This window comes from Rhyacophila brunnea, unplaced genomic scaffold (genome assembly GCF_057557595.1).
Source record: "Rhyacophila brunnea isolate RB1 unplaced genomic scaffold, BYU_Rbru_1.0 scaffold_4, whole genome shotgun sequence".
Lineage (NCBI taxonomy): Eukaryota > Metazoa > Arthropoda > Insecta > Trichoptera > Rhyacophilidae > Rhyacophila > Rhyacophila brunnea.
In genome coordinates, this window is record NW_028233068.1 from 16,181,631 (window position 1) to 16,195,914 (window position 14,284).

The 14,284-nt window shown below is 34.1% G+C and overlaps 2 protein-coding genes across 4 annotated transcripts in view; one reads left to right on the plus strand and one right to left on the minus strand.

Annotated features, from left to right (window-relative positions):
- Nucleotides 1-14,284, minus strand: part of LOC147066978 (uncharacterized) — an 81,530-nt gene that overhangs the window by 27,145 nt on the left and 40,101 nt on the right. For all 3 annotated transcript variants that reach the window (XM_085954573.1, XM_085954572.1, XM_085954571.1), the window contains exons 7-9: nucleotides 8,060-8,245; nucleotides 7,248-7,476; nucleotides 3,683-3,857 (exon numbers count right to left, since the gene is read on the minus strand). In XM_085954573.1, the coding sequence (XP_085810699.1) occupies nucleotides 3,683-3,857; nucleotides 7,248-7,476; nucleotides 8,060-8,245 (590 nt within the window). The remainder of the gene's footprint in view (nucleotides 1-3,682; nucleotides 3,858-7,247; nucleotides 7,477-8,059; nucleotides 8,246-14,284) is intronic.
- The window catches only part of LOC147066979 (uncharacterized), a 56,061-nt gene continuing 53,090 nt past the window's right edge, over nucleotides 11,314-14,284 (plus strand). The window contains exon 1 of the mRNA XM_085954558.1: nucleotides 11,314-11,409. The gene's annotated coding sequence lies outside the window, so the exon portion shown is untranslated. The remainder of the gene's footprint in view (nucleotides 11,410-14,284) is intronic.

Sequence of the window (14,284 nt, forward strand, 5' to 3'; positions counted from 1 at the left end):
CTAGTTATGCTGTTAAGTGAAGGCTGGTGTTACCGCACTTACCCAAGATTATATATAATAGGACGTGCGATAGCTTCTTATTAGGACGACGCTAAATTTACTTACTTAAATATTAATTTAATTAAGTATATTATGTACATCCAAATTAGATATAATTTTAATATCTTTACAGATTGAGAAGCACTGCCAATTACTATGAAAATGTTAAGTGGGCTATTGCGGAATGAATATATATCGGAATAACCCCAAAGGGGTATTTCCGAAAAAAAATTAAAAACAGAGCTAGGACATTGTGTTCCTCTCACAATTCGTAAAAAACGATAATCTATCGTAAAAGCAATCACTTATTTAAATAACTTACCAAAATTCCGAGATATATAAGTTGGGGTAATTACGAATCAGCAAAAATGGCGCGAAAAACACTTCTCCGAAAAAACTTGATGGTATGCACGCATTGTTGACACTAGCGACTAGCGACGACTGTCGAGGCGAGCACAATGAACATGGTGTCTAGACTAAATGTTGCCAATAGGAAAATATCGCTTCGATTGGTAGAATTTTTGAACTTTCGGAATATACCCATATTCGGAATTACCCCAATGCACCTTATAACAAAAGCATTTCTTTTTGCCAACTCAATACATTTTGTTAACCAGCGATTCAATCGGTTTCCAAGACATGACCGAGGTTGTAATTTTGTAAAAGATAAATTACCGTGTTCGATCATAATCGGAGCATATATGGGCGTAGTTATTAGCCGTTCGCCCATCCTATTGGGTCTTTGCACTGGTTGAAATAAAACGAATGCGGGCTATTTAATATATAAAAATCACTCACCATATATTTGATAGTGATACCATCTTAAGAAAGCTATAAATATAATATAATTTACTGTAATGGTGTACAAAATATTAACAAAATTAATATCGAATGTGCTAAGCCAAGAGGGTGTAAGTGACAATCAGCAATTACAGTAGAGCAATTTGAAAATAGGAATAATTATTTTATTAAATTTTCTATAATACGTTTTTAACCAACTACCTACCCTACTAAAAAATAGTTGTGGAATAACCCTTCCATCCTACTTTTGGAAGATGGCATTCCAAACAATTAACCCTATAATTAATCAACAACTCATTTTTGCCATTACATAACATACTATTGGCTCAGCATCCTCGATTGGGGGTTGCAATCCGGAACAGTAAAACCTTGTTAATACCAATTCCACGGGACCGAAAATCGAATAAAAAAAATCGAATTACGAAATATGAAATTGGGGGGAAAACATATTTTTTTTTTTGATTTTCATTAATTTCGTTTACGATCATATTATATTTGCCTACCAAATTTCCGATACAATTCTTTCAAATTAAAATCTGTGCAAATGAAAATACCATGCATCATTATTCAAAACTACAAAATTAGAGTTACACTTTTAAAAGTAATTTGTATTTTTTAAATAAATACCACTAAATACCACTGCATCAAAAGTACATAGGGTTTTGATTACAAAAAAGTAAGGCTCACTATATCTGATAATTATATTTAAAATCAGAACATTGATCTTTTGTAACCGATATGTTACAGTCAGCCTGTAGTTTGATGCTTGTATGATCAGGACGAACTGGCGATGAATTTCCTATTATATTTAGTCGCTAAGCTTTATTATATGTTTACAATACCACTTCAAACCCACAAAAATAATATAAAAATCTGAACGTTTTTGAATGTGTAATGAGGACATAGTCGATAAAGCTAGACAACACCAATAGAAAAGGATAAAGCATCCGTTGACCAATCACGTAGTAGAGGGGGTGGTAGCTGTATAACAATACTCGGCGCTCTATGGCCCGCACATTGGAGAGTATACTTCATGACGATTGTTGTGTACCGTGGTTTCTTGGACATTTTTTGAAAAAATATCTCTGTTTCTAATGAAAAATATAATATTTTTTTATAATGATTTCGATGCGTTTATACACAAGGAAATGAACTGCATTAAAAAGTCAATTTCGCCAAAAGTGGAGCTTCACCAAAGTAATCCTAGAGCGACGATGTGTTGAGCTACAATTATAAAAAAAATAGGAAATATTTTTTATTTTTCCAATATGCAATTCCAACACAATTGTTTTGCATTGGTTCTCTAGTAAAACTATGTGAAAACCCAATACACAATCAACAATTAAATACCTACAGCCCTGAAACATGTGAGTTATTTGTTTTTCCTTTGAGTGGAGTGCAGTTCGAGGGCTTAGTGTCAAACAACACTATCTACTAAAGTGCAACTTTACAGGAGAGCCAAAAATCGTTATTTTAGATTCTTGTAACTTAACAAGGGAAATGTTTATTTAAAACCTAATGTTAATATTTTATAATTTATTGTGTATTGTACATTTATCTTGCTTATGATAATGTTAAAATTTATAGAGATAGTTTAAAAAATATATGAAAACAAGGGTAACTTATGTAATTAGCGTTAAACTTTACTGACAATTTAATAAAAAATTAGAAAAGATTGACATAACGTTGTTTGACTATCATGTAGCCGTAAATGTAAAATAACGTTCAGTTCAGTTAACACTTTTTTGTAGATAACGTTGTCTGACTTTAAGCACTCGAGTTGTGCCTGTGATGACAATGTCATCACATGACCATGTCATGGTACCGCTGTGTGTGTTAATGGGTCATAAAATGGCAGGGTTATTTTTAGTACCTTGATAAAATAAGTAATTTATGTTTTAAGAAAAGTCTGTCACAATTTTCAATGATTGGCTCATGAAATAGTGTACTTTATTATGATTTATTGAATATTTTTACATGTCAGGACTCTGAAATAATTTCGAATTACGAAATTCGAATTAAAGGTATGGTTTTATATGAAAATAATCTTCAAGGGATTTTATTTTCGTGAAAATTTCGAATTACGGCGAATTTTGAATTATCAGTGTTCTTAATAACGAGGTTTTATTGTATTTCAAAACCGGCAATGACATGTGCAGAATTGCATTATAGGCTAACTTCCTGAATTTTAAATTTATCTTAATGTTTCGCCAGTCAAAAGATTCGTACAATTTTTTTCTAATTTATAAATTTAAAAAAAAACATGGCTTATGCGCGTTTATTCAAATTTTAAATTGTTTAGGGATTTTAGATTTTTCTACTTTTTGGTCATTATTGCGAAATTGACGTCAAGCCTGAATTATGAGTGTACGTCAAACGTCAATGTGACGGTATCCAATTAAGGTGACGCATCAGTGAAACGCCAAATAATTTCCAACTGTAGGCGCGACGAAATTTTGGACTCGCTGCCATTCACTGAGAGAATCTCGAGCCAGAAGCACGTCACTTTGCTGCGTGATGGCGACGGGTCAATTAATTCTAAAATCGTGTAAAGATGACTAAAAACGTTACCCATTTACTTTAAAAAGAAAACATGTCAATGAATATATTATTATTGTTACTAATAGAACAATAAACAGAACATAAAATGAACGTATGTTGGATTTATATGAAAAATAATATTTCGTTTGACAGGTGTCATTTGCACCCGCGACCCGCAGTCCGCGCATCGCCTAGCAACGATCTTTTTAGACCGTGCCTCAACTAATGCATGGCCTTAACAATACCTTTATGCTATGGCAAATCCAAGGTTATCTTCTTACATAAAGCTGAATAGACATACCTGATGATTTACTGATGGCAGACGGTTTGCTGGAGTGATTGGTTTTATTGGAAACAGCTCCCATCCACTGCGTGAGTTTCCCCGAGAAACTCACTTCACTGTATTTTATCTCCACAAGTACTTCTCCGGATGACTTGTCCACAGAGGTCACTTGAAAAGTGTATGTCTCTCCAACCTGAAAAAACCAAATTATTCGAATAAATAAAACAAAATTTTCTTTATATTATATTTGGTCAGCAGCCTTAAATTAAATGTACTATAAAAGCTCCATCTGTATTGAAGAATACAGTTATTTAAGGCTATACTTCAGCTGAGGCATGGTCTAAAAAGATTGTGCAAACGACGCGTGCAGAACAAAACATAATTTGTCACAAAAATTCAACATGTTTCCATTTAATGTTATGTTTATTGTTATATTAGTAATAATATCGTCACCGTACTGGCAGAAGTTGGTAAGTAACATATTGATAGTTCTGAGAAAACAGCAAATGAAAATTTGAACTTTTAGGATAGAGTCTCTAGCTTCAATATATATGGTTTCGTTGATCATTATAATTTCAAAATATAAATTGATTTATGCTGATCTGATTCAAATAAAGTTTGGTATAAATAAATAAACAAATGATATTCATTTTATTGGTTTATATTTAAAAGGTTGCACTTACAAAGTTTTGCTTCTCAAAGAATGAGTGCATATAGTAATAGATACTAAGATGTGAATTAGAAATAAACAGTGGATTGATGAAATTAAAATTAAATATCAATATTAACATGTAAAAATATTATAAAATTCGACATAAATGGATGTGAAATAAAAATAACATGAATAAATAAACATAAAAAGGTTGTAGATAAAATAGTAAAGCCACAATCAATCTTAAAAATTTTATTATAAAAATTAAACCACAAGAAAATTGACTTAACGGCCCACATGCTCAAAATGGAGCTTTTATGCTATTTTCAAAGCATGATCCTGGACATTCCTCAAACGTTGTAGATAATCTATTAACATAATTTTGAAGCCTTATTATCGTTTATATTTATTTTAAACATTTGATGACTGCATAAAGTATTTTTATAACATAAAATAGTATTCTTTTAAACCTCTTGATCTAATGTTTTAGAATATAGTCATATTTCAGTACGTCCATGTGAAGTGATGTTAATTAATTACTAATTTTTTTAAAAGCATCTGTAAAACCATTTTTTGTTAATGGTACGCTGAGCATGTCCCCCCTTAAGATAAAAAAATCTAATCGACATTTTCCTCGTTATCTTCAGTTTCCGTTTCTAGAAGTGTGTCCACTTGGTTTTTAGATACCGGTAAACTTTTATACCATCGATGCAGTTCTGTTGAAATCACACCTAACTTGCAAAGTCGTTCGAGATCCTTTTTCTTAGCAATCGATATAGGAAGTAGACTTTTGTATGCTGGTTTTAAATTATTTCCAGATTCAAGACTTATGCTTCAAATACACTCTATGACGATCGGTCATATATATGTCGAAAAACCCGTTTCTTATGTTGGCGTCCTGTGTCACAGGGTGTCACAGAGTGTGAATACAATGTCATAGCTGTCATACAATATGTATGTATAAATGTCGGAATGGCATAGATTTGATCATAGACACTAAATCGCTCTTAGCATATATGTGCCCGATCGTCATATAGTCTATTTGAACCTTTACTCTAAACTATAGACTCAAGCTCTACTTCTTGTTTATGTTCGTAAATATTTTTTTTATATTAACCATTATGATCGTATCGATATTAAATTATTATATGAGGAAGCTCTTTTTCAAATTTTAAACATTTTATTTTTAGCCAATAAACTGTGTTTCTATCCTCATCTATTTTTCTATTACTAATTGTACCCTTGGATAATGCGGCAAAATCGAAAATTTCAGAAAAATCTTACTGCTTTGTCTTATGAGGGCGAGCAGATTTACGATTTCACGTGGAACGGGCAGAGCGGAAAATATTCAGCAAATCAATCATGGAATACCCAGACACATGTTTTTTCTATGTTCGATTGCGCTGTCTACAGAATCTACCTCCATATGTGTATAACCTGATTCTAGGAATATTTGCTCGATCGTAGATATTTCTGTGGTAGTTACGATATGTAGGAGAAGTGCTGCAATATTATGATTTCTGTTCTGTCCGCCGCATGTGTCATAGAATAACCTCAAGTAGTGAATTTCAGAAAGCAGCTGCTTAATCCAATAAAATAGAGCACTTCCAACTTCATTACATCCTCTTTTTCCATTAAATTTAGTCCAAGAGGTAGATGGTCAAGTTATAAACATTAATTTTCCTTGAATAATATATTTGGGAAGTTGAATCAGAAGGAATTTGCAAAACACTTTGCATGTCAAAATAAATGTAGCAGACATGGAATCACGATCTGTCTTGCATCGCCTTTTATCAATTTCTTTTGCTTCATTACATTCCACCTATTTCTGCTTATGACATTGATATTCAACCTCTAAAGGAGCTCTTTTTGTGCCAATTGCATTTTGATACCTTTGACAAAGAGTGCAGAGATCTTTTTTTGGTTTATAAAACAAGAGATTTTGATAGGAGAGACAACTTTCTCGTCCTTACATTCAGCAACATTTAGAACTCGTACACTTTAGCGATAGAGAGTGACGCATCCAAATATTTTTTCGAAGTTGATACTTTCGATAAGTCGATCCGGATAATTTATGATTCGGTCTAATATCCGCAATTTTTTTCGAAGAGGAGGGTTTTCATTAATATTATTAAGGTAATCTTTTTGTCTTGAATAATCTAAACTCCAAAATGATCGACAAATCTCATCTCCAGAAAATATATTTGTGCATCGAAATCTACATCTATCACAATTAACTTCTTTAGGCAATTTGCCTGGCATTTCATGATCTCTTCCTTTCTTAGTTTTGTATGATAATCCATTTTTACGGAGAGATTTATTAAAGTTGACTGCCCAATTACTGACAATTACAGCGAACTGACATCTACGTAAGATTGACATTCGACACATTACTGCCAGGCACAAATCAGTAAGTGCACACCTACCAACTTCTTCCAGTCTATTTTTTTGATAATAAAGAATATTATGAGTGGCTTTTAACGGGAAGTGACTTTACCAACAATTGCTTGTGTATAATTTGCATTAATGTACTTACTGATAAAATAAATTGCTATTTTTGACAAACTGGAATAAAAATTGCACCTACTGAGTTATTCCAGACGAAGACTTGATACACAAAAATCTCGCTGTACACTTAACTCATTTTTCTCAATTTTGTCACCTACCAACTTCTGCCAGTACGGTGACGATATATTCATTGACATGTTTTCTTTTTCGTGTAGAACGTTTTTTAGTCATCTTTACACAATATAAGAATATATTCCTCCGACGCCATCACAAAACAAATTGACGCGCTTACATCTCGACTACCGCTCTCCGATTGGCAACGACTGCGAAATTTCATCCCACCTATTATTGAAAATTATTTGCCGTTTCACCGATGCATGCTCTCAAGGAAATGTGATAATACCGACAAAAAAGAAGAAGTACCTTTAAAGGATTACTGATGTCAGTGATGGCGAGCAGACAGGTGCGGTGCGGCACCATGGCGAACTCGGAAGGACAAGTGGTCCACCTCACATCACCTTGCTTGACATACAAGCCTTCGTCAATAAGACACCAGCGGCCATCAACACATGACAGTGCACGTTTCCAATCGTTTTCACGATTATCTATCATTTTTATCGCCGCTACCAAAGTATTATGTTCACTTTTTCTCCTGAAAACCGATCAATCATTACGTCCGAATCAAACTGTACCGATAGTTGGATGATACAGTGCAGATAGGCATCAACTGAAAAAGTCTTCCACTTTGTCTCAAAATGAATAAACAGAGATAGAGAATTTTACATTTATTTATATAATTAGGCTGATCCTTGATAACAAAATTATTCATGCATAAAATCAGGGACCGCTCTAGTAAAGGAGCAAAGTGTGCGATGCACTCCCATTATAAATAAAATAAAAATATATAATATAAAACCCCCATGTATTCAAGAGAAATACAATATCCAAAACTTACACCAAATTACTCATTTTAAATTCCGCGTGTAAAACAACGCACCAATACAAACAAAATGCCGTCTACGACGCGCCGTGGTGCAAAATTTAGAGTGTACCATGAATATTATATGTTTTTTGAGGTCATCTTAAGATGACCTCACGCTGCGAATGAAGCTACTAGAATCAAAACCACCAAAGTTCTATAAGACTACATGAGGCTTTGCTGGAAACGATGTTTGAAATGAAAATTTGCTTTTTGACCAACAAATATTCGACAGGTTTTAACAAATTGGGCTTACGTGATAGTGTACGGTTTGTTGGACGAGATCGATTGCCGAAGACCACCATTGTCCAAATCGGCATAACGGTGTGCGATTGAGTCAGGCAAGCAAACGCAAACAAACGATGCCGGCTGTTCGGGCAAGCCCAACTTCAGCGTGATCTTCAAGGTTCCGCCAGTTTCACAATGCAGCGCTGCAAACCCCCTGAAACAATATTGCCCGCACAAAATTAGATCTCTTATAATTCATTACCTCAATACTAATTACACTGCGACAACGTCAACAAGAGCACCAACGGTCAGTGGCAGCTGCTCCAACATCATGCGACTTCACTGCACTCCCACAGATATTTAAACATCACTCTGTGTGTGCTATTACTATACGCAATTCACGCCATATAAATTTGTAGCAGCAGTGTGTAGTAGAGCACAGGCATGGATTGTGGTTTAGTTAAGGCTATAAGGCAATACATGCCGAATCGTGGATATACTACGAGAATTCTGAGCTGCGCCCAAACTTTTGTGCAACAGATCACGCGTTAATTAAATCCGGCACAGTAAAACACCCATGAAGAAAAGTGGGAAAAAGTCTTAAAATCCCATAAAATAGGATCCCATCAGATTGGTATTAAATTAAATTTGATTTTCAATGCAAGAATTATGGACACTATACTTAACACGTTAGCTGCGCAAAAATATCGCATGCTTTACAGAGAACCTGAAAAATAACTAACTTTCGAAACCACAAAACTTTATTAAATATTAGAAACTATTATTATACGAGGGTGGGTCAATAATTCCTTAGAAAAAAGCATTAAAACAGTTTTTATTTTTGTATTTTTTTTTTATTTCTCAACATAATCTCTTTGGAGCTCAATACACTTGGTTAGAGGTTTCTCAATTTTTTTTAAACCGTCAGAAAAATAAGTTTTCGGAAGGTCCTCAAAATAAGCATTTGTCCGATCGATGACTTCTTCATTTGAAAAAAAAACTTTGTCCACTTAGCCATTTTTTTAAGTTTGGGAAAAGGAAAAAGTCACTGGGGGCTAAATCTGGCGAATACGGTGGGTGGTCGACCAATTCGAACTTCAATTCTTCAATTTTAGCCATTGATTGTAAACATGTGTGAACACGGGCATTGTCCTGATGAAAGAGGATTTTTTTCCTGTTTAAATGAGGCCGTTTTTCTTCAATTTTGTTTTTTAGCTGGTCCAATAAAGATGCATAATAATCCCCTGTTATTGTTTTTCCTTTTTCCAAATAGTCAACGAAAATAATTCCACGTGCATCCCAAAATACAGTAGCCATAACCTTACCAGCTGATTTTACGGTTTTCGCCTTCTTTGGACATAGTTCGCCTTTCGCAATCCACTGCTTTGACTGTTCTTTCGTCTCGAGAGTATAGTGGTGTATCCATGTTTCATCCACAGTCACAAAGCGACGAAAAAATTCATCCGGATTGCGTTGCATGAGCGACAACAGGGCTTTAGAGGCCACCACCATATTGCGTTTATTGTCGACTGTGAGCAAACGCGGCACCCATCTTGCAGAAATATTTTTCATGCCCAATTTGTCATGTAAAATAGAAATGACGCTACCTTTTGAGATCCCTGTAACCTCAATTATCTCACTCAACTTTAATCTTCGGTCACTTAACACCATATCGTGGATTTTATTGATCATTTCTGGTGTAGTCACCTCTACAGGACGTCCTGAGCGTGGTTCATCCTTTGTTGATGTACGACCACGTTTAAATTCACTTAACCAGTTATAAATAGTTGCAAGTGAAGGAGCAGATATGCCGTGAACTAAATCCAACTCATTTTTTATTTCCTTTGCTGTTAACCCTTTTATATTAAAATGTTTAATAACAGATCTAAACTCAATTTACTCCATTTTCCATTTTTCCATTTTCCACAAGCAAATTTTTTTTTTAAATGTACGAGAAACACACAACAACCCGACCAATCTGATTGAAACTTCGCAGCATACTGAATCGGTAGTGCCGCTGCATGAAAACAAACCGCTTACAGTACTAGTCGCGCCACCTGTCGGCTTTTCTAAGGACTTATTGACCCACCCTCGTATTTTATCTCAGTTCTGTGGCTTGCAATATCATTTACACAAAAGACATCTGTGCGCCACATGTACTCATATTGTTTACCTACCAGATATCGAAACATGTGCACTATTTATTGAAGTCGCGCCGTCTGAAAAGCGCTAAAGGCATGTTCACACTAACATATTTTGTGTTTTTCTACATTTTATTTTGAACGGAATTTTATCTTACCTATGTTTTGTTTAACAGCAATTTATTCAACTTCAAATGTTGTTGATAATATTTCTTATTGTTAAAAAAGTACACGAAAAAGACACAATGATGTAAAAACAGTTGAAATGTAATTTACACCATCACAATACACTACAATATATATTACTTTGAAAGAACGGTGGAATGTTAGTTTAAAAAAATCTGTGAAGATACATATAAATCGAGACAAAATTGGTATGGTCTTTCCCCCCAAATTCTGTTTCTACTGATCAGCCATAAACAATAAGTTTTAGGGCCAAACCACCAGACTCTCTGAGCAATCAGATGAAAATAATCGATTGGATCTTTTCCACTCATATCGATTTTTATGCCTGGCGTAACCGACAATTGAAGAGATGTGGCATGTTTTTTTTTCAGACTACCACTTTTCCTGTAAACGTTTGTTGTTGCAATTGATTGTAAAATATGTCATCATCACTTTCCCAACCCAATTCACTATCAATGTTATACGTATTTACGTTATTACGTACAATATTATCAAAATCACTATCGTACATTTGGTTATTGCTTTCTTCTACTCTTTGCCTTATTGTACACGATGGCCGATCCATTGTCAGTGGGGGAAAAAATGAAAATCACTATATCACTAAAACACAAGGGATCACAAATGCAATAAAACGTCAAAGTTTATATTTTTGATCGAATTGTAAAATATTAGCCACGGAATTTAGAAAAAAATATATACTTACTCATTATAAAAAATACATAATTCACAAAAATAATAAGTGATAAAACAAAACCAAATTACAACTGTTAACAATATTTCAACAAAATATAATCTGTCGTTTGATGTACGTATTCTGATTACACTAGTGTGAACAAGCCTTTACATAAGACATTCAATGAAATGTCCCGAAACGTCCAAACCGTGGCAAGTACTTACTAACACTGAAAGATTTTTTACAGTGCTAAGACTAAATAACAACAATTATAGACATGCTGTAGAATATTTGATTAGTAACATTTAAAGCACCACATGAACACGGCCTCCGTGACCGACGCGGGGCTACAATTTTTGTATGGACACGGGAGCATAGGTGTGTAGCACTTGTGTTAACAGTTATTGTCAGATGGATTTCGTAAGTTATTCGTGAGTGATTTTAAGAATCGTCAACAATACATATCGTACGTAGTCTATCTGTTCATCATAAAACTGGTGACGATATTTATAAATGACATATTGGTAATTAAAAATGTTTTTTGTTCACTGACTTGACACTCTTCTTGGAAGTTGTCAACTCCAACATGATATAGATAATATATTAGATTACGACAGGCGTAACAGACTGGACTTCAATATTGATAAACGCAATATTTTATCGTTTACTGTGTATTGTTTTTCAACTATTTAATGCTCCAGTAGAGTTCTTTTGTGAATATAATCTGTAAGGGATCTTGGCATTATGTTTGACAGTAAACTATAACTAAACAACTTAGAAACGGGCCTGCGCAGAAGCACACGTACTTTCGTGCGCATATAATAGGTGTGTAAATACTGCGCCTGCGAGCGTAAATGCTGCGTCTGTTGTGTGTTACGGTATTAAAAATTCTTTATAACCCTTTAGTTACATCAGTCGAAGTTATGGTGGACAGGGTCCTAAAGAAAATTTTGAGACTACTTTACTTTAGGCAGTATGAATATCCGTGACTATCCGACTGACTTATGCTTACATACTGTAGCTTAACCTTTCTAACGCGGCAACTGACTTTAGTCAGCCTATACGCGCGAGTCATCCGCGCGTCAGCTGACTAAAGTCATTTCGATTTTCGTTTGCCTAGTACTCCTTTCGGCCAGGCGCGAATAATTCGAACATTGATTTAATTTATTCAGAAATCATCCTTCTCTTGACATCTGTCAATGGATAGCCTAAACTTTTGTTTTATCTAATTTAAATAAATATTTTTCGGGAGCGTGTCTTGAATAAAAAAATATCAGTCATCGGGCCAATTCAAATTTGCCGCGTATATAGTGTCTTATCGCTTCTTAGTGCATGTGCGTCGAAGACATTTGACTGACGTGTTTGTAACGATACGAGTTTGCGATATAATAAGTTATATTGTTTTTTAATGATTGAAAAACTATTTGGTGCGTAAACTGTTAAATAGAATATTCGAAATTTACATTGATCAAAGTGAATTTACAAAATATTTTTACAAAAGGAATGCTTTTGGAGATTGCATTCATTCGCCTATCTGCTATTATATTATCCGCGAGTAAATAGTTTCGGAAAATAATTTGAACAAGGTGTCATTTAAATATACCTAGGAGTCCGCGATTCAATATGTCTCTTTGTTTATCATTGATTAACATTTTTAAATACTATTTTCTGGTTATAGAATTAGGTGAAACAGACAAAAATTATTTATTTACCCTAGTTATCAGCCATTTATAAAGAAAAGACACGAACAATCAGATGCCCGTTCCCGCATAAATGCGGAAATTGTCGTATTACGCTACACCAGGTCCCGCGCTACTGAATTTTTATACACTGCGCGGCAAATCATCGTCTGCTGGTGTGAGACAGACACTTGAGAATTATTTTTTTCGTAACACTATTCAAAAGGGTTTGATTCATGACTACTATTTTTTTTTATGGAGAATTCTTCTTATATTTATAGTCGAAAATAACTCGAGTTACTTACTATCATGTCATTATAATAAAATAAGAGATTACCTATTCTAGTACCAGTGGGTCTATTCTATACTTATCGACCGCTAAAGTGATAAAGTAATAAATATTATCATACTTAGGGTAGGTTTGTATCAAAATGTTAGCACTTATTGTAACAATTACACGAAGTTGGTTTTTATTGTTGCAATAAGTGCTATATTTTAACAGCACCTATCTTGCTGCTGTTGAAATATCGCACTTATTGCAACAATAAAAACCAACTTCGTGTAATTGTTACAATAAGTGCTAATATTTTGATACAAACCTACCCTAAGTTTGATACTATTTATCACTTTAGTGTTCGATAAGTATAGAATAGACCCACAGGTTATTGAAGTAATATAATAAAAAAAAAAACAAATGAACTTGAAAATAAAATTGTGGTGACTATAAAGCATTTAGAAGTGCAAAAAGTGTTAGAAATTTAATATTTTATGAATTGTAATAGCCTAATAGGTATTCGAAAAATAAACCGTTTTGTTATAAACTATGTGTCATTCGATTCCATTCAGTTCGGGGTCAATGGTAGGTACAAACCAGGCACTGGTGGTAAGTACATTACTCTCAAATAGCCAGTAGTTCTCAAGGATGATTTATTTATACTCGACCTGCAGTGCTGCAATGTGTATGGGAGTTCAAATAAAAGTTACACAGTTTGAGATGTCCTGGATGCTATAAAAATGAGCTATTTATGACTGATATTTTTTTAACACACTCAACAAAAATGCTCATAAAAGTCATAAACCATATTATTATTCATTATGTGTATGACATATTTGTCGAAATCGTAGCCGTAGACTATAATACTGAACTGTTCTTACACTTGTTAATCTGTCATCGACGCATTAGTCCAGCACCATTTCGTAAGTGTCATGGCGCCGCTCGAGTAAGCCGGCATTTTTTCAATGAAGAAATCTTGTTCGTGATTTCTTATCAGTTTTAGGCGACGAATGTTTATTTTTAGAGTCACATAAAATATTAGGTTCTGTCATAATCATTTTTGAACTTGACTCCGATTTTTTACTACTCTATTTGTGTATGTTTGACTGACATTTATTACGATTTATTGATGCTTGAAATAACAACGCGCACTGTTGTACTAAGTCGGGATTCGTAACGCTTAGAAAGGGTTAATAGTTTAGAAGGGACCTTTATTTATCTACATACTTAATCTTTTTTTTTTCTTTTGACCGTGTCCGATTCGAATAGGATCATATGGTCCTCGACAAAGTGGAGGTTT